Source organism: Canis lupus, chromosome 15, assembly GCF_003254725.2.
Source record: "Canis lupus dingo isolate Sandy chromosome 15, ASM325472v2, whole genome shotgun sequence".
Lineage (NCBI taxonomy): Eukaryota > Metazoa > Chordata > Mammalia > Carnivora > Canidae > Canis > Canis lupus.
In genome coordinates this window covers 8,444,332-8,471,690 of record NC_064257.1, presented here as the reverse complement: position 1 = coordinate 8,471,690, position 27,359 = coordinate 8,444,332, and the positions used below count along the sequence as shown (strand labels likewise).

Genomic DNA, 27,359 nt, shown 5'->3' with positions numbered 1-27,359 from the left:
AAGGTCAGGTCATAAAAAGGCATGTGGCCTCCTCTTAGCCCTCTCGCGTGGGTCCCTCTGGGGAATCTGCTGCTGTATCATGAGGACACTCAAGCTGCCCCTTTTTAAAGGCCCACAAGAAGAGGAACAGAGGCCTCCAGATAACCGTCATGTGAATGAGCTAAGAAGCCAGCCCCAACCAAACTTTCACAACGACCAGCCAAGCTGCTTGCAGATTCACCCAGAAGATGGTGAAATAAATGCTTGTTTCAAGACACTAAGTTTTGGGATAATTTATTATATCATAGATACAGGTGGTGAGCCTCCTGAAAGTTTATGTGGAGGCACCAGGCCGAGGAGAACAGGATAAGGCCAAAGAAAAGCAAATGGATCTAAACAGAAGAGTAGATGGTGCCTTTGAAGAAGCAAGTGCTGTAACTCAACAATGTCTTTGTATTAAACTCCACAGGCATTTTACCAGCTCCTTCTACATATTTAGTACAAAAGGGTAAAAGTCCAAAATTGTTAATAGCAACTTTATTGTTCCACTGGTGCAAAAAAAAAAACAAAAACAAAAACAAAAACATAATTGTACGATGCATTTCCCCCTAAATTTACAATAATGAAGGTTATACATAAATTATATTGATCACAAATTTTCTATTTTATACTAATATTTAGAACAAAATTATTTGGATAAATATGCCCAGAGGACAACATAAGTTCTTAATGGATGACTGAGTCCAAATATGCAAAATATAGCTTTTGGTATTGACCATGGTGTTTTAGAATTCTCAGACATGCATTAATATATTCTAGTTTTAGGGAAAATTTTACACATGGCCTTATCTTGCATTTAGGGAAAAGCCCAAGCTGAATTTCACATATGTAGTATCCCTTTCCTCTAAATTATTCTCAAATTGGACTAGAGAACAAAGAGACAGACACTTTCAGGTTAGTACTCCCAAGTAATGAAGGAAATTACACAACCAACAAAACAGAATAAAGGAAGAAGAGCTTCATTAGTAGCTAAGAGGTGGTTTGTCTTTCCTTTTTTTTTTTTTTTTTTTTTTTTACAGACCACATGACTTTTAAATAGCAGATCAATCATGCCACCTGGGGTGATAAGACAGATTGAACACTTATGAAGTGAATAACTTTATTAAGGTCCTGAAGGTGAGTGTCCGGAGGTGCTGGGTAAAACACATCACAGGTAAGAACGGGAAACCTACCTCAGCATTTCTGAAAGGCACAATCTATGGAAGGGAAACCTAGTATAATAAAACCCTTACTGGATGTACATGGAAAAGAGTAGGGTGAGCCTGTTTCCTTTTCAAAGGACGAGACCTTCATAAATTGGACCCTCAGATTCTGGTGATTCCCGCCTCAAACGCAAATGCTCCAATGTGTTATGAAAATGTTTGTTGATCTGCTCTGTTTCTTCACTGGACTCAAGATTTGGGAGATCTTCACGAATCTTTTGGATAAGCTGGTTCAAAACTTGAATTGTGACCTACAAGAGAACATGTACAGTTACAGAATCTAGCATGTACCATATAAAAAAGATAATTCAGTAAGAATTTTTGAGGATCTTGTGTTACTCTCAACAGTCATCAAAGTAATTATAAAAAAAGAGAGATGAAAACATGATGCCTGGTTCGAGCAACAACTACTGGCAACTCACCAAAAAAAGACAAAACAACAACAAAAAGAAAAAAACCAAAAACTTAACAAAAAATAGAGCATCGTGTACCAATACAAGAAAAGCAAAATTTTATTTAACTGATAAATCTTGACCAACACTGTATTAGTGCTAAAAGGGATAAATCTTGACCAACACTGTATTAGTGCTAAAAGGGTAACCCAGGGCAGCCCGGGTGGCTCAGCAATTTAGTGCCACCTTCGGCCCAGGGTGTGACCCCGGGGTCCTGGGATCGAGTCCCACGTCGGGCTCCCTGCCTGGAGCCTGCTTCTCCCTCTGCCTGTGTGTCTCTGCTTCTCTCTCTGTGTCTCTCATGAATAAATAAATAAAATCTTAAAAAAAAATAAAAATAAAAAAATAAAAGGGTAACCCATATAAGAAATTATTCTAAACTTACGTGATAACCAATAAGCCTACTATATTTATATATTTTTTCAAACAGTGACTAAAAAATATTCCATGAATATTATAAAATATTCATGAACAAAAGAGATGAGAATTTTCTTGCACATATGAGTTCTTCCCTTAGAGAGATGCATCTATAAACCAAAGAATACTAAAGAATGAACAGAGACTAGTAGGTGCATTCTCCAAACTCTGACCCTTGTAAACAAAAAAGAAAGCATCAAGATGATAAAGTTTTTTATGTATCAAATCTCTGAAGAGCAGGAAAGAAAAATATTAGTTCAGTAACAATATTTTATTACAGTTACTTACCGCATCATTTTCCTTTTCATAAAAATAGATATATCTGTTCAGAATTTCTATAAAAAGTTGCACTTGTAAAGAGGGGTCCATGCACTGATTTGCTATTTTCAGAGCTTTCTTTAGGCATTCCATTACCCTCTTGCCTCCATGAAGCTAGAATAAAAGGGTGAGGTGGGGGGGGGAGGGGGAGAGTATTAAAGAGATTAATGAATTACAAATGTCCCATTTCACACCAAGAAATAAACACAACACTACAGTGGCTCTTTTTTAAGGTGTACAACAAATTTAAATCTCTTCATTTCTTTTTTTTTTTAAAGCACGCAGCTATAATTTACAAATAGAATTTATTTTATGTATTTATTAATTAAATGTTTTGGGTTTAAGATGTATATTTTTTAAAAAGCAGTGTATAAACTTACTGTATTATAATATACTCAAAGTGGCGCTTCACCATAGGATGTAACTCTATACATTATACATTATTGTCCATTTTATTTCTCTCTTTTTGTTTTAAAGATTTATTTATTTATGATAGACACAGAGAGAGAGAGAGAGAGAGAGAGAGAGAGAGAGGCAGAGACATAGGCAGAGGGAGAAGCAGGCTCCATGCACCGGGAGCCCGACGTGGGACTCGATCCGGGGACTCCAGGATCGCGCCCTGGGCCAAAGGCAGGCGCCAAACCGCTGCGCCACCCAGGGATCCCCCATTTTATTTCTCTTAATAAACAAGGCAACTTTGTCAGGCTTCCAAGCCCTCCAGATGTTTCACCTCTAGTGCACAAGGCCATGGCAGCTATCCCCTTCCTGCAGCATGGTCGGGAATGACCTCCCTCCTTACCTCCTCCCCATTTTTGTCTGTGTTTCTGCCAGACCAGAAGAGATGTGCACAGGTGCTCACAGCTCGGCCCTGATCGGGTTTCTTCAGAAGTTTGGATGCAGCAAGTGCACACTGAGTTCTCAAAGGTTCATGATTCTCTTCACTGAAGCACTTCATCCTCTCAAAAGTACCAATGATCAAGGTGATGGCAGCCAGCTGTGCTTTGGAATCACTGATTTCATCTTCATACAGAGAAAATGCCTGGTGAACAAGAAGTAGAAAAAACCTTTACCACCATCTATTGGAGTGTTTTCTAAAGTACTTCCCACCAAAACCCCATTTGGTGATAGGCTCTGTACTCCCTTCACACGTTGACCCCTCCCTTGGAGAGTCCTAAGACACAGCTCATGCAAGAGAGTTGTTTTAACTTTTCTTTAACCCAGAGTTCCCAAACTAAATTTAACAAAGGAGCTTTTCACTCCAGCAAACACTTATACCAAGACCCACCCAGAAATCTTAAATCTCATTAGCCCCTAGTGGATGGTCCATTTTCCTGCAATCATTGCAACTAGAGCATTAAGGAGTTCCAAGACGGTGGGAAGGGGTGGTTATACATTCACTGAAGAGGAAATCCACGTGCACTATATCTTACCTACAACAGGTGGCTGCACACAGCAAAACTGATCAGACAACACAGAAAGGAGAAAAGACAATTACCTGGGACATAAATTCATATGCTACCGTTTCATGATTTTCAAAACCAATTTCTCCAGCAGCTAGAGCCCCTTGAAGGAAGAGTCTCAAGGGTAATTCTGCTAGCTCTGCCTTGATCAAAGCACTGATAGTCTGGTGAGCGAATGAAAAAATCTTCTGGCATTTCTTTTCCCATTTGTCATCCTAAAAGAGAAAAAAGTTTAAATTACCTTACTTACTTTCAAGATGAGCCAGCTCAAGAATATTCATTTTCTTTTTTTTTAAAGAGTTTATTCATTTATTCATGAGACACATACAGAGAGAGAGAGAAAGAGAGAGAGAGAGAGAGAGAGAGGCAGAGAACACGGGCAGAGGGAGCAGGCCCCATGCAGGGAGCCCGATACACGGAATTTGATCCTGGGTCTCCAGGATCACACCCTGGGCCAAAGGCAGGTGCTAAACCACTGAGCCACCTGGGCTGCCCAAGAATATTCATTTTCTTTTTTTTTTTAATTTTTATTTATTTATGATAGTCACACAGAGAGAGAGAGGCAGAGACATAGGCAGAGGGAGAAGCAGGCTCCATGCACCGGGAGCCCTACGTGGGATTCGATCCCGGGTCTCCCAGGACCTGGGAGAACCCTGCGCCACCCAGGGTTCCCGAATATTCATTTTATGAAGCTTCTATAGAACAAACAGGGAAAGCAGGAGCGCTGAGCTCAAGGTTCTCCTGTTATCCTCCTTCATCTCATTTATGAAGCACACAAGTCCATCAAGCACAGTATCTTCTCAAACAGATACTTCTATCTACTATCTTCTCAAACACAGATACTTCTCAAAGTATCTTTGTGGTTACTGGCTGTATAATTTTTGAATATTTGGCATTTTGTTTTTACTCATCAGAAACTCAAAACACACCCCAACTGGACAGAATTAGGAAGATAAACAAATGGATTTTAAACACTGAGATCATCCCTAAATCCACCACCCAGCATTGATCACTGATAACATTCTGATGTTAACATCTTTTTTCCTATGCAAATGTACTATAACTGGGATCGCTATTCTTGTTTTGTTTTCTACTTTATAGTAACTCATCGAATGAGTTAAATTGGGTTCATACTGCATATACTTGCATCAAACTTCTTTTCCTTCACTTATTTTGTCATAACAATCTCCCTCACGATACTAAGTTCCTGGAAATCACTTTAATGACTAGAAAATATTCCACACACTGGATATAGCATAATTTACTTAAATATTTCCTTTTGGAAATAATCTGCAATACCACAACGAATGCTAATGTTCCATATACACAAGGTTTTTTTGAATCCCTAATTATTTACTTAGTATAAATTCTTAGAAGTGGAATTATTAGATCTTTTAAGGCTCTCCATATTGCCAGTTTTTTATACAAAGACTGTAGTATGTCACATGCCCACCATTACTAGGTGAGAATGCATTCTCATAATACCATTGCCATTGCAAACCTTCTTTATTTTTTCTCTTTACCAGTTTGATTTCTAAAACAGAGGTTCATTGCTGTAATTACCAGTGAGGTTAAATATTTTATCTATATCTGACCATTCAAATTTCTTATTAAAGCAATCAGTTCTTTTCATTTTTTAAAAGAGGGTAATAGTCACAGACTTGCTGTAAGGATTAAATGCAATAATCCAAGTATATAGATAATCCTTGGCACAGTATATGGCACATAGTGAATGCTAGCTGCTATTTCTATTGTTACATTCACCAAAATCTATACATGGAATGCTGGAAAAAGTCCTAAATGAGCAGGTGGCATAATAAAAACTGACCGGCTATGTCATGCTGGCAAGTCTACTGAATAAATCTTGTTTCTCCAATATTAGAAAAGTAAGTCTACTGAGTTTTTATTCTTTAAACACTAATTTGACTGTCCAACTTTAGGTACATCAGATTGAAGGATTTCCTATAAAACTATCATCATTGAAGATTTAAGCCATGATTTTGCTTAAGGAATACGTGCATAAAAAAAGTACATGATTCATAAAATTATTCAATTTCAGGCTTTTGGAGAGAGGTTATTATGCAATGCCAGGCAAAACTATCTTGAATTAGATCTCACCTATTATGTACTTGCAACCTCTGCATGAGATTACTGTATCACTTTAGAATTGGTAGAGACTCTAAGAAAGTAAAATCATTCTTAAACTAAAGCACTCTGAGCCAATTTTGTAATAAACTTATCAATGTCTCCAAGTAATCTTTAAATACGGAAAAACTTCTAGCATAAATTTACACTGTTTTAATCTTTCATTTCTAAGTGTTTTTTGTGATCCCTCAGCTAGTATGCAATCTACCAACACTACGGTTAGGAAAACTTAACACAGGATGTATAAAGAATTGATCTATTGAAACTGGAATTTTATTATTCCATAGTCTATTTCTGTATATATTTGAAATATTCTATAACAAATACACATAAAGAAGAAGAAAAAAAAGAAAAAAAGTAGTGACATACTTAAATGTAAACCCACCACTTTAGAATTCTCTTTGTAGCGAAACGCCAGCTGGTAGGCTGCAAACACCAAAGGTGGCAGCGTGAAGCGAATCCGTTGGTTTCCACCAGCTCCAAAATGTTTTCGTGCGGTGTTTAAAATCTGACCAAAAAAAAAATCCCCCCCAAACATTAATCTTTCCTGCACTATGATTAATCATTTATAAAATTAAATGAGGGCTCTAATCATTGTTATTGCTACAATTTTTAATTGCATCTGCTGCTATACCAGGCTTAACAGTAGATGCTTACATTTCTTATTGCACTGAGTCAATAAAACCAACATCATAACCAAAACAGATAGTAACCCTATTTCACAAATGAAGAAGCCGGAGGTTCAAAGAGGCCACATAATGTGCCCAAGGTTACAGGACCAGTCAGAGGCAGAGATACATGTTAACATATTTTCATATGCATATGTACAAAGTCGGCTGTTCTGACAGAGATTGCAGGTTCTGAAGACAGACTTCTACTAACATTTACTTACCTGAGTGACCCTGAGCAAATTCTTTACCTTCTCTTAGCTATTAAAGTTTCATTTGCTTTTGTTGTTGGGAAGATCAAGTAATACACATGAAGAGTTACTAGTACCTGACACAAGGCAAGGGTGCCAGGGCTTAGAAAATGTTGGCTATTACTAGAATGCAAAATAGCTATATGTATTTTGTTGGTATGTCTTACCTGCTAATTTGGAGAAAAAAGACAATTAAGGTAAAAGGAAATGGCAATATACTTTAAAAGAGCCACTGTGAAATAAACGTCATATTGTCTCGGAAAAAAACCGCAAGAATTCATGAAATACTTTTTAATATGTGTGATACAATGTGTGACATATCCAGGTTTTTAAAATTTCTCTGATATAATAGATAAGCAAATGCATTCTCCCTTGGGGAAGTCAGAGCTACTGATCCTCGCCGTAAAGGTCTCTCAGTGCACAGGCATAATCAACTGGCTACATGTGGAAGGGATACTTCCTACTACTACATTTGGAACAGAACAAAAAATGAAAACACACGTAGGCACGTATGTGAGACACAGAAACATAAGGGAATCAATCAGCCAGTCACTATGTACAGATCACACACAGCGCACAGAGTGTGACGCTGGCCTGCCCAGAATGTTTATCAGTAAGCCAAGTCAAAGAGTATCACACTGCTGACAGAAATCATTCTTCTTCACACTGCTTGTGATGGAATACAAGAGTGTCAACTACAACAAAAAAAGTCACCAGGAGAAAGTCAGGACTCAACCTCAAATGAAAGTGTTCCCCATCATATCATCATCTAACAGCCTACAAATCCAACAAGTTAAACTACACTTTTCCCAAACAATAATTAGATTGCCATCTGTGCTAACTTCCATTAAAATAAATCATCATGCATCAATCACCAATATTCCTACTCAGGCCTATTCATTTCACAAAGATTTATTGAGGACTAATGATAAAGAAAGGAAAACTTCTGATTGTTCTTCACCAGGAAAAAGAGGTTAAGAAAAAGAATTTGAATTTTAAAGTCTTTTCATACATTTTTAAATTTGTCAACTTATATTTTCAGACCTCAGACACATAAATACAATTGAATATACGGATTGCTGCTTATACTCTAAGTTTTATCCTGATAAAGAAAGTTATGACAAACTGGATAAAAGGAGCATAGTTAAAAAAGAAAATGAACATGAAGAAGTACTATCCACTCAACTAAGGAAGATGGGCTTTCTATAATTCTTAAGTCCTCAAAGAAACTAGAGCAACCAATATATTTCCCATAAGCTCACAATTATGCATTTCTATATAAAGTCAAACTCCATGGGTATCACTTAATCTCTTATTCAGCTGCAACTTTTTCAAAACCTTATAAGACCAGAACTGTTTCAGACCATTTTAGGTACATCTACATGGAATTTCGACCTAGGAGCCGTGACAGTATGTGATAACTGAGTTAACTCCTACCAAGTACTGCTGATCCGGGTCCTCAGACCGCAGAAGATGAATGAATCTGCCCACAAGGCTCTGCTCATCAGCAAAGTCTTCTGGATCAGGGTCTTCTATGGGCTGATCTGGCTGATCCTGAATCAATGTGGACACCAAATTCATTATGGAATCCACCTGTAACATGAGAGATGCAGGAACCACTGAAGTGAAACCATCAGCATATAAAGTCACTGTCAAAGCGTTTCTAGTTGTGTAAAGTCCCAAGGAGCAAACTCTTTACCTTCTCTTAGCTATTAAAGTTTCATTTGCTTTTGTTGTATTAAAAACATAATTCCTTTTATTGTAAGAAGGTTGATGTATATTGATGTGCATATAGACAAGAGTAGAAAAACACACACCAAATATTAACTAATAGTAGTTATTCTCTTTCTGGTGGGCTTATAGTTTTATGTATATATTTTTTAGGATTTTTAAAAAAATTATTTATTCATGAGAGACACAGAGAGAGGCAGAGACACAGGCAGAAGGATAAGCAGGCTCCATGCAGGAAGCCGGACGCATGACTCGAGCCCCCCAGGCATCCCAGATTATAGTTTTATTTTTTATTTTTATTTTTTTTAAAGATTTATTTATTTATTCATTCAGAGAGAGCAAAGAGAGAGGCAGAGACACAGGCAGAGGGAGAAGCAGGCTCCATCCAGAGAGCCCGATGTGGGACTTGATCCTGGGTCTCCAGGATCACACCCCGGGCTGCAGGCGGCGCTAAACTGCTGCGCCACCGGGGCTGCCCAGATTATAGTTTTATAATTTCTTCTTTATACACCTCTAATTTCTAATTTATATAATGAATAAACTCATTGTAATCTTTTTTAGTATTAAATTACCCTCTTCTCCCATTTCATATGTCTGCCTCAAAGTCTAAAATCATTACTATATTGTTTCTGTTTTCCTAATACCGCATGTTGGTATTCTCTTACCTGGTCTTGAGAGACAATTTCTGTGTTATAATCCAGAACATTACTAAGCACATAACAACTCATGCTCTTTCTGGACTCATAGTCAAAATACTCAAAAAGTGGGTGAAAATGTTTTAATTTCAAGACTGTTAAGATATTGTTGTAAGTGTCAACAGGTATCTTCAAAAGTCTGGTGAGCTCTTTTGAAACTGCACTACTGGTAGCAATACTACAAAAAAGAAAAATAACAGCCTTTTAATGAGTAAAATTAACTTTCTATATATACAAATACACTGCATAAAAACTTGAAGATTTTCATTTTCACGTTAAAGGAAACAGGTCAAGTGAATTACATCACCTCAAAATACTCCAATGACTTCCTTCTAAGAAGATAACGATGCCTATCTAAATACAAACATGTACTCATCTCTTAATGTTCTATTAATACAAAATAAGACGTAACATCGAACAGGTTATACAGCTGGAGTTAAAATGACTGTCTAGAATTTGACATTTTTAGGAACATATTTTAAGTGATAGTTAAGTTCTTGAGCACCCAGTAAATGATGTATACTCATGATGAAAATCAGTAGGGAGAAAAATTCATCCAAAACTAGCAACTCCACAAAATAGGAAAAAAAATGCTTCTTCTGCATCAGATGTTGGTGATTTAGGAAAAGCAGGCTGAATTTAAGGTAGCAGCTTATCGGAGTACTCCGTGCAGTGCAGGATGGGACAATAAGGGGACTGCTGGGGAAAAGGTAAAGGGATCACAAATGCCCACAATGGCCACTAGAGGATGCCAAAGACTAGGAAAGCACAGTTGAGGAAGCTCCCAACTATTGGCAACAAAATGGACTTTCCTTGATGGTATCAAAAACAAAGCTCAAAATAGAAAGATATTTTAAACCAATTTAATTTCACCTTAAAAAAAAAAACAACAAAAAAAATATATATGCTCCTAATTTTTTTTTACAACTTATTCATCTGTAGAAAATCACTTCCTATGAAAATACTGCTTAACATAAACACAGCTGACCCATGAACAACATGGATTCGAACTGTGCAGGCCAACTTATTCATGGATGTTTTCCTACAAATATAGTATGGTACTACAAATGTATTTTCTCTTCCTGTAATTTTTAAAATAACATTTTCTCTTCTCTAGCTGACTTGATTTTAAGAATATAGTATATACTACATGGAATGTACAAAATATGTGTTAATCAACTTACTGGTAAGGCTTCTGGACAACAGGCTATCAATAGTCAATTTTAGGGAGTTGCAGAGTTCTTCAATTGTGCAGAAGGTTAACCTCCACATTGTTCAAAGGTCAACTGCTAATTCTCTTACCAGTTTGAAAACGTATTCATATATTAAAGGGGTCTGAAATGGAGAGACTCTGGTCCATGAAGACTACTTAAGAGTCCATGAATGCCACTATTTGATCATGTACACAACCAACATATTGGTTGTTACTTTCTGCCCTGATTAATACCAAGCATTATCAATCTAACAAATGCTTAAGACAAATGTAAACATTTCAAAAAGCAATTAAGAAAAACTAATCTAGAATTAAATAAGTGCTTTATGAGGGTTTTTATAAAAATGTAACTTTGACTTACTGTTCAAGGTTGAGCTTATTAAATATCTCCACTGTAGTTTCTAGAACTTTATCAACATAGTCCACACGATCAGGGTAACACTTCATAGCAAGATTAATTAGAGAGACTTGTAAAGATACAACATCCTCTGAAGGCATGTCTTGTCTAGACTGAAATATTTAGAAAACCACAGAATTTATTTTAAACAATCACAAAAGGGTCTACCTCCTGAGAAGTTTCAAAGTTTTAAGAACTTAGGAGAAAAGCCATACAAACCTGTATTACTGTAGCCACCTGCTGTGAAAATATGTCAAAAAGTTTAATATCTGCTGGGATTCCAGGTCCATCTTCACGGTGAGCAAATAAAGCTAATCTGAAAAAGAAAACAATCTGTAACAAATACAGGGATTTAGGTAGTCGGATCATGGATGACATTTTGTTCTTTATACTTTTCTATATTTTCTACAAGGTTTTTCTCCTAGAACACTAAAAAAGATTTTAAAAAGGACTGGAATGGAGTCAATCATTTTTTTTTAATTTTTAAATTGGATTATTTGCTTTTTGGGTGTTGAGTTGGTCAGTTCTTTATATACTTTAGATACTAATCATTTAGTGGATAGGTCATTTGCAAATATCTTCTCTTATTCATTAAGTTCCCTCTTAGTTTTGTTGACTGTTCCCTTCACTGTGCAGAAACTTTTTATTTTGATGTAGTCCCAATAGTTTATTTGTGTTTTTATTTTCCTTGCCTCAGGAGACATATCTAAGAAAATGTTGCTATGGCCCATGTCAGAGAAATTGCTCTCTTCTAGGATTTTTATGGTTCTAGGTCTCACATTTAGATCTTTAATTCATTTTGAGTTTACTTCTGTGTATGGTATAAAAAGTGATCAATTCATTTTTAACCAGTTTCTTCAATAATGTCTTATTTTACTGTATTCTTACAATATGTTCTATTTTACACCATACATAAATAATTTTTTTTTTTTAAGATTTTGTTTGTTTATTCATGAGACACACACACACACACAGAGAGGCAGAGACACAGGCAGAGGGAGAAGCAGGCTCCAAGCAGGGAGCCCGATGCGAGGCTCAATCCCAGGACTCCAGGATCATGCCCTGGGCCGAAGGCAGGCGCTAAACTGCTGAGCCACCCAAGGATCCCCCCATAAATAATGTTCAACAGCCTGATTTTGCAATATTTTTTGAAGCTTATTCAAGTAGACAGGGATAAAAATTCGTTAGTGACAAATGTATTTTAACAGCCATGATTTGAAAGAGAAATCTTCAAAAGATAAATCTTAACTAGCCTCCATTAAGAATATGTCCAATTCGCATATAATTCTTGCTGCCCAGATTTAAACTGATAATTTGGAGAATGTGCCATATAAATTCTCAGACTTTAATAACTTAGGTATTTAAAATGTAACAAAAGGTATTTGCAGAAATATATCTTCACTTGGGCTCCTGATTTCACGATGTCAATGATGTGTAAGCAAACGAGCAGGACACATATTATATACTAGCACTCAGTATGGTTGCCAAGCAGGTACTCATTAAAGCCATTATCAAAGGCCAAGTTTTATACTTTTAACCAAGATGAATGCCTAAAATAGTAAAATTCAAACATAAGGGGAATTTTCTAAACATATTTAATACTTCAAAATTCTTCTTTTAAAAAATGTGACAATAGAGTGATTACCTAAACATTCTTAATCATACATCTAATAGCTACTTGGTTAAAAAACCAAAAAACAAAAAACTCCAAATCAAATCAGTTCCCACTAAAAGGTAACATTCATTATTGTAAAAAATACATTTTATTCTTTGAATTTTAAGATTTAAATAATGGATCTGTAGGACATTGCCAATTAAATGTATTTCCATGCCTCCTGCCTAAGCTAGACAATCACCTGGAAGAAATTCATACTTACAGAACTAAACTGTTCATAAGTGTAATTACTTTACAATCATTAATATAAAAAAGATGTAAAAGAAATAAGCAATTCACAAAAATGTTTTAAATTCATTAGTCCCAAGTTGGAACACTGCCCTCTAGTGTTGGAAGCACTTACCTATCAATTAAAGCAATGATTATGTTCTTCACATTTACATTTTGGTGTAACTCAGCACAGGCCCGGAGAAAAGGATTCAAAGTCTGAAGGTGGAATTCATCAGGGAAAACCTGAAAATCAAATAATAATTAATTGATACAAGTAAATGTATTTCACATTATATTTTGGACTTATGGTAAAGTTCATATTTGTAGAAATAATTGTTTTAATCTTATACAACTAAATTCAAATATATTACTTTTGAGCTTCCTTAAAGCTCAGATAAATATTCCACTAACCAAAATACATCTACAACTAAACTAAAACTAACAAGAACTGGAGAACTTAGAGGCTACTCTTTTCCTACATTTTGGAGGGAAAAACACATCAATACTAAGACCAAGTCATCAGTAAGAGAAAAGAATCCTTTACTCAGGACAGCTTATTTTTTATTTTTCTTTTCAAAAATTTATTTGGGATGCCTGGGTGGCTCAGCGGTTGAGCGTCTGTCTGTCTTCTGCTCAGGGTGTGACCCCGGGATCTGGGATCAAGTCCTGCATCGGACCCCCTGTGAGGAGCCTGCTTCTCCTTTTGCCTGTGTCTCTGTCTCTCTCATGAATAAATCAATAAATCTTAAAAAAAAAAAAAAAATTTACTTGAGAGAGAGAACATGAACCCGCAACTGGGGAGGGAAGCAGAGGGAGAGGGAGACTCCTCACTGAGCCCAGACCAGCATGCTCAATCCCAGGACCCCAGATCATGACCTGAGTCAAAATCAGGAGTTAGCCACTCAACTGACTGAGCCACCCAGGCACCGAGGACAGTTTATTTTTTATTCTATCAAGATTTTTTTTTTTCAAAACAAAACTATTTAAGATAAAATGAGTCCTTTTAAAAGATGCAATATATGTTCTCACTTACCTGAATAATACACTCCATGAGATACTCTTGAGCCAAAGCATCCCTGCAATTCACAACTTGCTCCAATATGCCAGTCAAAACAATCTAAAAGAAAAGAGTAAGAGTTAAAACATTTTTAAATGCTAAGCCACGCCTCTAATAACATTTAAGCTACTAATTTGATAATCTTTAGATTTTTCCTTTAAAAAAAAAAAGATTTTATTTATTTATTCATAAGAGACAGAGAGAGAGGCAGAGGCAGAGGGAGAAGCAGGCTCCCCGTGGGGAGCCTGACATGGGACTTGATCCCAGGACCCCGGGATCATGGCCAGAGGCAAAGGCAGACACTCAACCACTGAGCCACCCAGGTGCCCATGAATCTTTAAGATTTTTCCAACCCATAGTTTTTAAACGAAACTTTAACATTTCATAGAGGAATTTTTTTTTTTTTAATCTTTATGATAGTGAGAGAGAGAGAGAGAGATTGAGAGGCAGACATAGGCAGAGGGAGAAGCAGGCTCCATGCACCGGGAGCCCGACGTGGGATTTGATCCCGGGTCTCCAGGATCGCGCCCTGGGCCAAAGGCAGGCGCCAAACCGCTACACCACCCAGGGATCCCTCATAGAGGAATTTTTAAATAAAAATTTAAATTCTGGACTTCTACTTAGAAAGTCATTTAAGACGTTTATCAAATTCATTTCTCTTTTATAATTTGTGCCTTTTGTATCCTAAGAAATCTTTGTCTAATCCAACATTATAGGATTTCCTTTGTGTTTTCTTCTAGAAGTTTCATAGTTTTAGGCTTTATATTTAGGTCTCTGATCCATTTTTTAAGTTTTTCTATATGGCGAGAATGGGTCACCATTCAAGGATCTTGTTTGCCCAGAGATGTCCAACTGTTTCAGAAAAATTTGTTGAAAAGGTTACCACTATGCTTTTGTCAAAAGTAACTCATTACATATGTGTGACACTATCCTGGATTATCTCTTCCAGGGGTGAGCAAATCTAGCTCAATGTCTGCTTTTGTAAATCACTTTCATACTGTCTGTTGTTGCTTTTTGCCACAACTTGTCGTTTAGTAGTTACAGACAACAAGGCTTGCAAAATCAAAAATATTTACTACCTGGTCCTTTTTTTTTTTTTAAGATTATTTATTTATTTATTCATGAGAGAGACAGAGAGAGAGAGAGGCAGAAACACAGGCAGAGGGAGAAGCAGTCTCCATGCAGGGAGCCTGATGTGGGACTTGATCCCAGGTCTTCAGGATCACACCCTGAGCCGAAGGCAAGGATCCACTGAGCCATCCAGGGATCCCCACTGTAATAATATTTAATAAAAATATTTTAATTAAGAAAATCAGGCTTCAAATTTATCTCATGATGTAAGAAAAGGTAACAAGTAAAAGGATATAAACCTGTTTGTAACGTTCCACATTTACACCTTCCAACTGACTGAGGCGCACCAAATTTGTTCCCACTAAAATTCTCAGTTCTTGTCTTTCTCGTTCTCTTTTTTCTCTATCTCGGCTATGTCCCTGATGTTGCATTCGCACCCAGAGTTTGTTCATCTCCGCAAAGTTAAGTAGTACAAAATCCATGGAATCACTGATATCGCCAGTTGTTTCTTCACTGCAAAGAGAGAGTTGAAAAAATCTTTACATCTGCTATTTACACTACAGGACCAACTTATTGTTACCATTCTCCTTTGTACGTTTCCTTCTTATCCCTTTAATACATTGATACTTTACAGAAAAGACTTTCAACTTCATTGGCTTAGTGTTCAACCTCAAGGGAAACAGACTCAAGAGAAAAAAATACCAGGGAGAGGACACAGTGCAAGTATAAAGGAACAAAACACTTTCCCCCATTCCCTACCTTGGCCCAACTTTTCTCAGAGCAACTCTATTAATTCAAAAAGCCTAAAAAAAACCTGATACGCATAACGTACTGCTAACTACACCATTTAAAAAAATATACATATATATATATTTAAAGGTTTTATTTATTTATTCATGAGAGACAGAGAGAGAGGCAGTCACAGGCAGAGGGAGAAGCAGGCTCCATGCAGGGAGCCCGATGTGGGGACTCGATCCCGGGTCTCCAGGATCATGCCCTGGGCTGAAAGCAGGCACCAAACCGCTGAGCCACCCAAGGATCCCCAAAAATATTTTATTTATTCATGAGAGAAAGACAGAAAGAGGGGCAGAGACACAAGCAGAGGGAGGAGCAGGCTCCATGTAGGGAGCCGGACGTGGGACTTGATCCCAGGTCTCTAGAATCACACCCTGGGCCAAAGGTGGGCACTTAACTGCTGAGTCACCCAGGGATCCCCAACTACACCATTTTTAAAAAAAGATTTTATTTATTTATTTGAGAGAGAAAAAGAGAGCACAAATAGGAGGGTGGGGCTGAGGGAGAGGGACAAGTGGACTCCATGCTGAGCACAGACCCCGATACAGGGTTCAATCCCAGGATCCCAGGATAATGACCTGAGCTGAAGGTAGATCCTTAACTGACTGAGCAACCCAGATGCCCTAACTACATCATTTTATTGTTGAACATTTTCAATTAGAATATAAACTTTGTGAGGGAGGAGACCATATATTTCCTGCTGATTTTTCATCTCATAGGACAGGGAATATAGGCTTTTTAAAAAATTTTTTAATGATTGCCTAATTAAATGCTCAAAATTGACAGTCAAATCATAATAAAACCACCTCATTATCTTCTCAGCATTGTTAAATTTTTACCTTTTCTATATCATTTATCACATGCATGGTAAATTTTTATATTTTTTTCTCTTAAAAAGAAATTGATACAGATACACTAGAAATTACTGAACTGTATACCTTAGAAACAAATGAATAAGTAAAGTTAAACAATGAGTGCCTGACTGGCTCAATCAGTAGGGACATACGACTCTTGATCTCAGGGTCCTGGGGTTTGAGCCTCATGTTGCATGTAGAGATTACTTTAAAAAAAAAAAAAAAAAAAGTTTTTTAAAATAAATAAATAAACTTAAAAGGAATTAAGGTCCTCAATCTAGGAAATCTGCATATAAATAGTTCACCTAGTTGGTTGCAGACCACAGCTGGTTGACCATCTATCTTTATTGTGGGATACAAGTGAAATGGATGTGGATACTGGAATATTGGTCACAAGAGACAGGGCTCTCAAAGGCTTTTTTTTTTTCTCTTTTGGAGTTAATATGCAATTTGTGTTCACAGATAACTTAAATCACTTCTATCCAGGGCATCTAGCAGTCCATAAATGACAAAAATTGATAACACACTCAAAAAACAATATGAAAATTAGCTAGCTCATGGAAAAAGTTAAGCATTTGTCAGTATTTCACTACAAATATAATTTCAAAATATAACTCATTTAAAAAGTCACATCTTCAAAGAATACTTAATGTAATGGAAAAATACTCATAAAATTATGTTTAATGAAAAAAGCAGGTTCTAATAAACCAGACATAATTTTTATTTTATTTATTTATTTTTTAAAGATTTATTTATTCATTCATGAGAGACACCGAGAGAGAGGCAGACACAGGCAGAGGGAGAAGCAGGCTCCACGCAGGGAGCCCGATGTGGGACTCGATCCCGGGACCCAGGATCATGTCCTGTGCTGAGCCACCAGGTGTCCCTAGAAGAGTACATTTTGCATCATACCACATATACTGAAGAATTCTACATCACAAAGGAAATCTCCAACTGAAATGTTACAAGTACTGGTGGGAGGAAAGAAGTAGTACTTCTCCCAAGTCCTGTGGGTTGGAGAAATACTGTTTTTTTTTTCTATACACTTTTCTATACTTCTTATATATTCTACAACAAAAAAGTAGAACTAAATCAAAAAAGAAAATCACACAAAAAAAAAAAAAAAAAGAAAAGAAAATCACTTACTCTGTTGGCTCTCCTTCATCAGGTAAGATGTTTCTGGTACACTGAAGAAGATAGTTTCGAAGAAATAAACCTCTTAAGGGATGCTGCACACCACGACACATTTCTACCAAATCTTTTAAGATATCTTTCCTGGACTGAGGAAATGACTTGACATATACAACTCCAACTGTGATCAACAGGTAACTAGGGGAATTATGAGGAAACATTGGATTAAAATATTCATAAATAAATAATAGACTCAAGTCAAGAATTTGATTATGTACAAACATATTGAACCCAAACATATTAAAGCAAGATGGACCATTCTACATTCCATTCTACAATGAAAATATATCTAATTTAAAATGCAACCACTCACTAACCCTCTCCCCAATCTGTACATATATTTATATACAAATTACACATATACTTACACACATACACAAATATATGTGTATATATAAGTATATGTTGCACACACATACACATATACATACATAAGTATCATTATCATCTTTAAGCATACTAGTAAGAGATTAAATGTCATATTAATTTTTCTAGTAGTCAAAACACTAAACAAAATAGTATATCTGCTTTTTCTATTTCTATATAAAAAGTAAAATTATACCTTAAAGCCTTAAAAGAAAACTCAGAATATCTACCAAAATGCTAATTTCAATTTGCTAAGAAATTAAATAACCTTAAATTGGTTTTTAAAAATCAAAGTTTAAAGGCTATATCATAAAGTGGAAAATGCAGATATAAAAGCCCTCAGATTCTCAGTTACTTACAGCCTTGGGATAATGTTTCCAGCATACTGTACAAGTTCATAGAGATCTGCCACTTTTCTTCCTTTAGCAAATTCATCTGTCAGGTAGACCTCCAAGTAGTGTAGTTCATCAGAAATAGCCATATCTTTTAATTACGATTAAGGACTGATATAAAGCCAAGCCAACGTAAGCAATACTCTGGAATTTGTTGGAGTCATTAAACTATTGGGCAGATACCTTAAATGAAGATAGAATTTCAGTTGGGCTTTCCTTATTTTATTTTTTTCTTTATTTTTTTTTTAATTTTTTTTATTTATTTATGATAGTCACAGAGAGAGGGAGAGAGGCAGAGACACAGGCAGAGGGAGAAGCAGGCTCCATGCACCGGGAGCCCGACGTGGGATTCGATCCCGGGTCTCCAGGATCGTGCCCCGGGCCAAAGGCAGGCGCCAAACCGCTGCGCCACCCAGGGATCCCCGGGCTTTCCTTATTTTAAAATAAGGGTTTTTATTCACTCAAAACAAATGAGCAAAAAGAAAAAAGAGACAGACAAACCAAGAAACAGACTCTTAACTACAGAGAACTGATGGTTACCAGAGGGGACAGGGGTGGGGGGATGGGTGAAATAGGTGATGGTGATTAAGGGAGGGCACTTGTTGAACACCAGGTGATTAAAATAAAAACTTAAAAAATAAATAAAATAAAATGCAAAAAAGATAAAATAAGGTTTTTAAAAGATGTCTGGTAAAGCAAAGCAGTAAAAACAAGGAATGCCCATCAGACTACTAGAGGGTTTTGAAATGGCAAATCATTGAATTCATTTTCATTTGAGTCATGCATGACAATGTCTAAGCATTAAAGAACCAACTGCCTAACAGCCTCAATACCCCTCATGAAGGAACTAAAAATTGAAATACAACAAAGAAATTTAAGCATAAAGGGTTTCTGATATTAAGTCTTTCTTTTTCCTCGCTTACAAAATTTACATGGAGTACTATTTAGTTAAGACAATGAAAAATAATGTAACACCAGAAAAACGCAACAAGGAAAAAACAAAATATGGCCTTATCAAGAAAAAAAAAGTACGATCAAAATGGTCAATCCTCAACATTCAAAAGATACAAAGTTCATAGTAGCTCTTTGGTGATAACATAGAAGTCCGGAGTTCACCAAGCATATTAGAAGCATGTTTCAGAGCATCCATAAGCTTGTTTTTGTCCTACAGAAATACCAAGAGAATTGAGGGGAATGTTTAATTTAAATAAAGATATAACTTGGATTTGTTACACAGTATACAGAACTTAAATTATTTTAATCACATGTCAGGTTTTTTTGTTGTTTTTTTAAGAGTTTATTTATTTATTCATGAGAGATGCAGAGAGAGAGAGAGAGAGAGAGAGAGGCAGAGACATGGGCAGAGGGAGAAGCAGGCTCCATGCAGGGACCCCAATGTGGTACTCGATCCTGGGACTCCAGGATCACGCCCTGAGCTGAAGGCAGATGCTTAACCCCTGAGCCTTCCAGGCATCCCAACAATCAGATTTAGTTTCACCTTGCCTTCTTCCTACTGAAAGAAAAAGATTCATGGTTTCTCACCAGGACTGTGAAGCTTAGCAAGTCTTATGTACCTAAGACTACACACTTCCTGGCATAACTAATTTTTTCAACTCCTAATGATTATGAAACTAGCGCCATGAATTCACATGCGCCTGCAATCGAGAGAGCTGGCATACCAATTCTTTTAAAGCAAGCTACTATCCTGACAATGACTTTGTCATAGGTAAAGACTCTTCAGAGATGTCTGAAATGACCATCCCTGTAAGTATACTTTCCTCCTCACAATGCCCATGTGTCCCACTAAACACATATTATGACAATGCCTTTAGATACAGGAAGCAATATTCATACTCAGAAAGAGACAAAAACAAGCAATATCAAGTTCCATACCCACTCATATTCTCTATGCCAAGACATTTTTTTTTTTTGGAAGAAAAAAAAATACAATACATACAATTGGTTAAAACAGCTTATCACTAAGCTTTAGAAATTGTGAGGCACTTTACAAAGGTAAAATCATCATCATCAGAGCAACTTATAACTTGAAGTACCAGCCTGTTTGGTTCTATTTCTTAAATTTTAATGCAGAGAATCTATAGTTTCTACACAGATTACCTCCTACTCTGTCTTTTAGAATATGAAAACACAGAAATTTTCAAGCTGGTTGCTGCAAAAATATATGTCCATTCAGGATGAAAACAAAAGCCTTCAAGATAGAAAAAAGCTGAATAATCCAAAATGAAAGCATTTAAATACATTCTTTCAAAAAATATTTATTCAGCACCCATTTTATGTCAAGTACTCCTCAGGTTTGAGGTATAGAACCAATGAGACCAGTAACCGAGGTCAGATATTGGCACGGCGATAGAAGGTAAGGTTTCTTGTCCTCGTGGGGCTTCTATTCTGAGAGGGAAGACAGACAATCCCAAATCATAAATGCAAATGCAAGTAAACAGGGCTCCCTGTTGAAATTGCTCCATGCAGTGCTTGAGGGACATGGGACAGAGGACACTGAAGATTACATTCAGCAGAAGCAGTGGTGCTATACAACCTTGCAAAACACACAGACTGCAATTTTGCCTCTCATGTTGACATTCTTACCAGGCATCTCTTCATCTGGAATGACTGGACCTTCACAGCCTGGATGGCTTCATCCAAGAGCTTTTCCTGCTCATCCTGAGGTGACTGCTGTGTTGTAGGCTAAAAAACAACAACAACAACAAAAAACTTTCATTAATGTCTCATTAGCACTCTCTTCCAAAAAATCGGCTACTTCTGTAGTTCTAGCCATAGCCCTTTCCCAAGGCTTTCATAAAAGCCTCATTCCAGTCCTAGATCTTAAACCCATTTATCTATTTTTGACAACCATTTTTTTTTTTAATTTATGATAGTCACAGAGAGAGAGAGAGAGAGAGAGAGAGAGAGACATAGGAGAGGGAGAAGCAGGCTCCATGCACCGGGAGCCCGACGTGGGATTCGATCCCGGGTCTCCAGGATCGCGCCCTGGGCCAAAGGCAGGCGCCAAACCGCTGTGCCACCCATGGATCCCTATTTTTGACAACTATTGAACCGAGAGCTATACCGAGTCACCCAAATTAATAGCATAATAATACTGAAGGGGAACAGTAATGTGTAGAGAATCTCTACTCTCAGAAACTGACTCAACATTCCTGTAGCAGGCTGGTCCCAAAAAACATGGTGTTAGTTTGAATCCAACAACAGAACATGGCCATACAACCAATCTGAATCCTTGTGATAGGTATAGCCTAAACAAAATCTCTAAAAGCCTCTTTTTTGCTCTATACTACTTTTCATCTAGACTAGTTTATGAAACACTGACCTTCTCAGACAATATACGAGACTAAAAAACTAAGAAATAAAATAGCTGAAATTATTAGTGACTGATAGAAGACCACAAGGAGTACTCTCCTCAAGTCCCTACCTTACCATTTAATGTAGAGAGGTCTACAGCTATAATGGATACCTAGATACTCTTCTTTTTGTTATCAGCAAAACCCTGCCTGCAAAATTAATTAGATCTACCAAACGGAACTAACTATGCGATCCTTTACATGTATAAACACCGTGTTTATACCTCTACTGCAGCATGTGTTATTTTGTAATTACAAATTATGGCCATTTTTATGTCCTCAGGACCCAACACACTGCCTAACACATAACAGATGCTTCATAAATGCTCAGTGTATGAATGAAATGAGCTGGTTTTAGAATGTTTAGGTTTATATTTAATAAAAAATGGCTAAAGAATCAACAGATGGGGGTGCCTGGGTGGCTCAGGTGGTCAAGCATCTGCCATCAGCTCAGGTCATGAACTCAGGGTCCTGGGATCAAGCCCGCATCCAGCTCCCTGCTCAGCGGGCTTCTGCTTCTCTCTGCCCCTCCCCCCAAATGCAGATTCTTTCTTTCAAATAAATAAAATCTTAAAAAAAAATCAACAGACAAATGGTTAAGTTATAGTATACACATATACATAAATATATATATTGGAATATTATTCAATCATAAAAAGGTCAAAGTAGTGATATACGTGACATGAATGAAACTAAGAAACATTATGCTAAGTGAAAGAAGCCAGGCACAAAAGACCATGTAAGGTCTGAAGTCCATTCATATGAAATGCTCCCCCCCCCCAAACAAATCATCCATAGAAAGAAAGTAGACTTGTGGTTACCAGAGGAGAGAGTGGGGGAATAACTGCTTAATGAGTACAGGTTTTCCTTTGGGAGTGATAAAAATGTCTTGGAACTGGAAACGGTGGTTGTGTAACACTGCAAATTTACTAATTGCTACTGAATTGTTCACTTTAAAATGGTTCCTCTTGGGACTCCTGGGTAGGTCAGTTGGTTAAGTGCCCTGCTCTTGATTTCAGTTCAGGTCATGACCTCAGGGTCCTGGGACTGAGCCCCAGTTAAGCTCTGCGCTCAGTGGGGAGTCGGCTTGAGGATTCCCTCTGCCCTTCCCCTCACTTGTTCTCCACTCCCTCTAGAGTAAATAATCTTTAAAAACATAAACGGGCTAATCTTATATGAATTTCACCTTAATAAAAATGACTAAAGGTAAGATGCCTCTATACGATGAGATGGAAAGGAGGAAGGCAAAGACTTATGTATAAACATAAAAGTTAGGGGATCCCTGGGTGGCTCAGCGGTTTAGCGCCTGCCTTCGGCCCAGGGCGTGATCCTGGAGTCCCGGGATCGAGTCCCACATCGAGTTCCCTGCATGAAGCCTGCTTCTCTCTCTGCCTGTGTCTCTGCCTCTCTCTCTCTATCATAAATAAACAAATCTAAAAAAATAAAAATAAAAAAATAAATAAATAAATAAATAAACAAATCTTAAAAAAAAAAAACCATTGTGAATCAGAATCACTTATAAAAATGGAAAACTTTTTCTTGGTCTAATTTTGGAAAGAGGAAAAAAATTAATAATAAATGCCAAGCGTCTCTATTTTTTTTTTCCCAATGGCAAACTCTAGTAACCTGTGCTTCCCTATGACCACACTTCTTCACAAGCATATACAAATATCAAAGAAAAACGTACGTCTTTTAAACTAAATTTAAAGGGAAACTTAATTTATACAGCAGAACTACTAGTGTTAAAATGTCTCAGAGGCAAAGACAACCCCAGCATCTGAGGATTCTGACTTCATGAAATTCACCATTCATCCTGGACTGGTTCTCTGAGAACTTCAGTGACACCAAGCTAAGGTTTGGATTTTTTTGGCCCTTTATCTCTAGATGCAACAGATTTAACAATTATTAGAATCAATGGACTTCATTAGGTTCAGAGATAAATATAGATACATCAGGAAATTTTTATAATTACTTTTTTATTATGGTAAAATATATATAACATACAATTTGCCATTTTAACTACTTTCAAATGTGCAGTTCCATGGCATTAAGCACATTCACATTCTTGTACAGTCATCAGCACCATTCATCTTCAGGAGTCTTTCATCTTTCCCAAGAGAAAATCTGTACCCATAAAACAATAACCCTCCATTCTCTAGTGCTACCCCACACAACAACCATTTTGCTTTCTCTGAGTCTGACTTCTCTAAGTACCTCATATAAGTAGAATTACATGTTTTTGTGTCTAGCCATTTCAACTTAGCATTATGTCTTCAAGGTTCATCCATGTTGTAGCATATGGCAGAATTTCCTTTCTTTTTAAGGATGAATAATATTCCATCGTAGGTATATACCATATTTTATCTATTTTTCTATTGATGAGATACTTGGCCTGCTTCCACCTTTTGGCTATGGTGTATAATAACCTTAATACAGCAAATAAAACTGTGGTTACAAAGAGACTACAAACCTAAAAATTTTTGTATAAACTGAATAGATTCAGTGATCTATTAAGAAAACTTCAGCAGAATTCTTCTATTTTGCATCAGCTGGGTTTAAAATAAACATATAATATAGGAAACTACAGACTTATTACAAGGTAGGCTACAAATGAACTAAAACTATAATAAGGAAATGTTATTTTTAGAAATTACTCCCCAAGGCAATGTAGCTATTATACAAATGTAGCCATTATATGGCTATTCTAAGGGAGTGTCTTGAGGTTCTTCCTGGGAAGTGTCACATAGAGCAAGAGCAGTAAGAAATGTTGTGAGCATGGTTTGTTTGTTTGTTTATTTTTGCATGGTCTCATTAAACACAAGCCACGTAATCAATGTCTGCTTACTTATGGAACTAGTTCCCCATTTACAAACGGCTTTGTACTTAATGTACTTAAAGGTTACATGGATGAGAGAAAAATGGAAACATTACAGAATCAAGATCAAACTAACATTAGGCTCTCTTGAGCTTGAGACCCAGGCCAAACAGTACTCCCAAGAAGTCTACATAGCCGTCAGGCTCAGAGAAAGTGATCCACCATGAGTGGATCACTCATAAGACTGCTCTCCATTCAAACCACGTGTATTCATTTCCTCTTCTATTAAACAGAGACAGTAAGAGTACTTATATTACTATTATGAGGAATTAATGAAATGATACAGATAGAACTCAGAATATGCCTAGCACTTAGTAATCAAGCACTTTATAAGTGTCACTATTATTATACCTCCCCTTAGATACAAGCCATTATCTCCAGCCATCTAAGCACTTATTTGGTCCATCTCCTCACTGGTAGGTTGTAGCTGTAATCCAACACGCTGTAAGTCAACTGTAAGAGGAAAATCTCACAGATACAGAACTTCATCATATTCAACGTTAAGTACTACTCTTGTAATTATAAGGCACACGATTGCAATTGAAGTAGGGAGCTTTAGGATGATGAGAGCTTGGCAACTTCAAAATATGATTTGAACACTAACCTGGCTCCAGCTTCATCTGCCAATACATCTCCCCAGGAATTCTAGGCTGGACACGCCACGAACAACATTCACTTGTCCCAGCTTCATCTATTAGCGACACTTATTCTTCTCCATTTGGAGAATCTTTTTTTCCTTTTTTCAAACTTTTGCTAATTTGTTTGAGACACAGCACAAGCAGGAGAAGAGAAAAGGAGCAGCAGACTGTCCCGAGCAGGGGGCCCGACGCGGGGCTCGACCCCGGGACCCCGATCATGACCTGAGACCAAGGCCACCCCGCGGCCGCTCCCCCGGGAGGGTCTCTGCTTCCGTCGCTCGCAGGTCCTCGCGGGAGCGATCGCGTCACCGCGCCCTTCTCCCAGCTCCCCGGCCCCGCAGCCCGGGCTCCAGCGCCCGCACAGCGCCCCTCACAGTTACATCCGGGCCCACAAGCACCGCTCCCGCCTCACTCTCGGCGTCGCTCCAGCGCCCGGCACGCTCCGCATTGAGGCCACAGGACGCCTGAAGTGACCCGGCTCCCAGATCCTTGGAGCCAACACTTGTTTCCAGACGCAAAGGGGAGACTCCAGGATGACGAGCGACCCGCCCAAGTCCGCATCCGGGCTCCTCTCACAGGTGCTCGCGAGCGCGGGGCTGCGTCCAGCTCATCGCCTCGAGCGGGCTCACCCTGCACAGGGCCGAGGCGCAGGCGGCCAAAACTCTGACTGGGGCGCCCGGGGCTCGGCGGTCAGCGCCGCCCTCCGCCCAGGGCGTGACCCCGGGTCCCGGGATCGAGTCCCGCGTCGGGCTCCCCGCGTGGAGCCTGCTTCTCCCTCCGCCTGCGTCTCTGCCTCTCTTCGTGTCTCTCACGAATAAATACATTAAAATCTTTAAAAATAAAAAACAAATGAACCCCGTGACCGTCACCTCACGAATGCCCACAACAGGCACATCCTAGTCAAACGTCTGCATCGTCCTCGCACCAGCCGCCGACCGTAAGAGTTCTCGGGGGCCCAGTCCCCGCGGAGGCAGGACGGCCCTGACGGCCGCGGGCGCCTCACGGGGCCCCGCCTCGCAGCGCGGCTCGCGGAGCAGCCGGTCCCCGGGAGGCGAACAGGCCGCGGGCACCGCCTGAGGACGCGGCCCCGCTGAGGAGGCGCAGGCGTGTGGGCCGCAGCCCAGGGGCCCGCTGCAGCGAGCGACCCGGAGCCGGCCAACAAGGGTCGGTGCAAACAAGTCGCCCTTCCGTCAGGGCAACGCGCACCACACGGGACGCCCCCGTAAGCAGGCCCCGCAGCTCGCCGGCGGACGCCGCGGGGAAGAGCCGAACACCAGGGCGCCGCTCCGACCCTCCGGCAGGTGGTTCTCGCGCAGCCAGAGGGCGCCACGCCGGAAACGCTCGCCGGCCGGGGCGCGACCTCCGGGCGGCCCCCGGCCCCTCACCGCGGCGGACCCACCCCCGCGACGGGCGGCCGCAGGCCCAGGCACGCCTCAGAACCGGCAGCCACCGCCCACCCCGGCCTCGGATCAGCCCGCCCGCGGCCTTCCCCGGCCTGCCCTCGTCCCGCAGGCCCAGCCCGGCGGCTCCCGGCCCCGACCGGCCTGCGGGGCTCCGGCTCCGCCCGCGCGGCTCCGCGGCGCTGGGAGGGCGCAGGGGTCGGGGGCAGGGCCGACCGGGCCCCGCGGCCGCTCGACACTCACCATGGCGACTCCCCGAGCCTGCAGCGAGCAGCACCCACCCCGCGCGGAGCCTCCCGCGGTCAGGTGACGCTGCGGCCGCTGCAAACCCCGCCCTCCTTAGCCCCGCCCCCGGGCCCCGCAGACGGCTCCTCGATTGGCCCGCGTCTGGGAACTCAAGTCTCGCGTGTTTATGGGCTCCTGCCACTCCCCGTGGAGGGACGGGCCGAGCGCCGGCCAGTCCGTCCGCGGTG

At 39.2% G+C, this 27,359-nt stretch overlaps 1 protein-coding gene across 2 annotated transcripts; it reads right to left on the bottom strand.

Annotated features, from left to right (window-relative positions):
• Nucleotides 1-257: 257 nt before the first annotated feature.
• On the bottom strand, nt 258-27,281 carry VPS35 (VPS35 retromer complex component). Of its 2 annotated transcripts, none has more exons than XM_025420007.3 (17): nt 27,130-27,281; nt 21,204-21,302; nt 19,668-19,764; nt 18,567-18,690; nt 17,797-17,979; nt 15,301-15,514; nt 13,907-13,990; nt 13,007-13,116; nt 11,208-11,304; nt 10,953-11,101; nt 9,349-9,556; nt 8,390-8,545; nt 6,419-6,541; nt 3,924-4,103; nt 3,228-3,467; nt 2,399-2,542; nt 258-1,492 (listed from the first exon to the last, which is right to left on the bottom strand). In XM_025420007.3, exons 1-17 carry the CDS (start codon nt 27,130-27,132, stop codon nt 1,313-1,315), a joined length of 2,391 nt encoding a protein of 796 aa, XP_025275792.1. In that variant the 5' UTR covers nt 27,133-27,281; the 3' UTR covers nt 258-1,312. The 2 variants fall into 2 exon arrangements, with proteins under 2 accessions (XP_025275792.1, XP_025275793.1); XM_025420008.3 differs by lacking the exon at nt 27,130-27,281 and adding an exon at nt 25,453-25,659.
• Nucleotides 27,282-27,359: the final 78 nt, after the last annotated feature.

Bases quoted from the DNA above. Each gene is read 5' to 3' on its own strand.
- VPS35 (XM_025420007.3), bottom strand. The intron at 17,980-18,566 runs GTAAGTAACTGA...TAATTCCCCTAG, and splicing joins GGAAACATTATCCCAAGGCT to TTACCTGTTGATCACAGTTG. The intron at 2,543-3,227 runs GTAAGGAGGGAG...CTTTTATTCTAG, and splicing joins CAGACAAAAATGGGGAGGAG to CTTCATGGAGGCAAGAGGGT.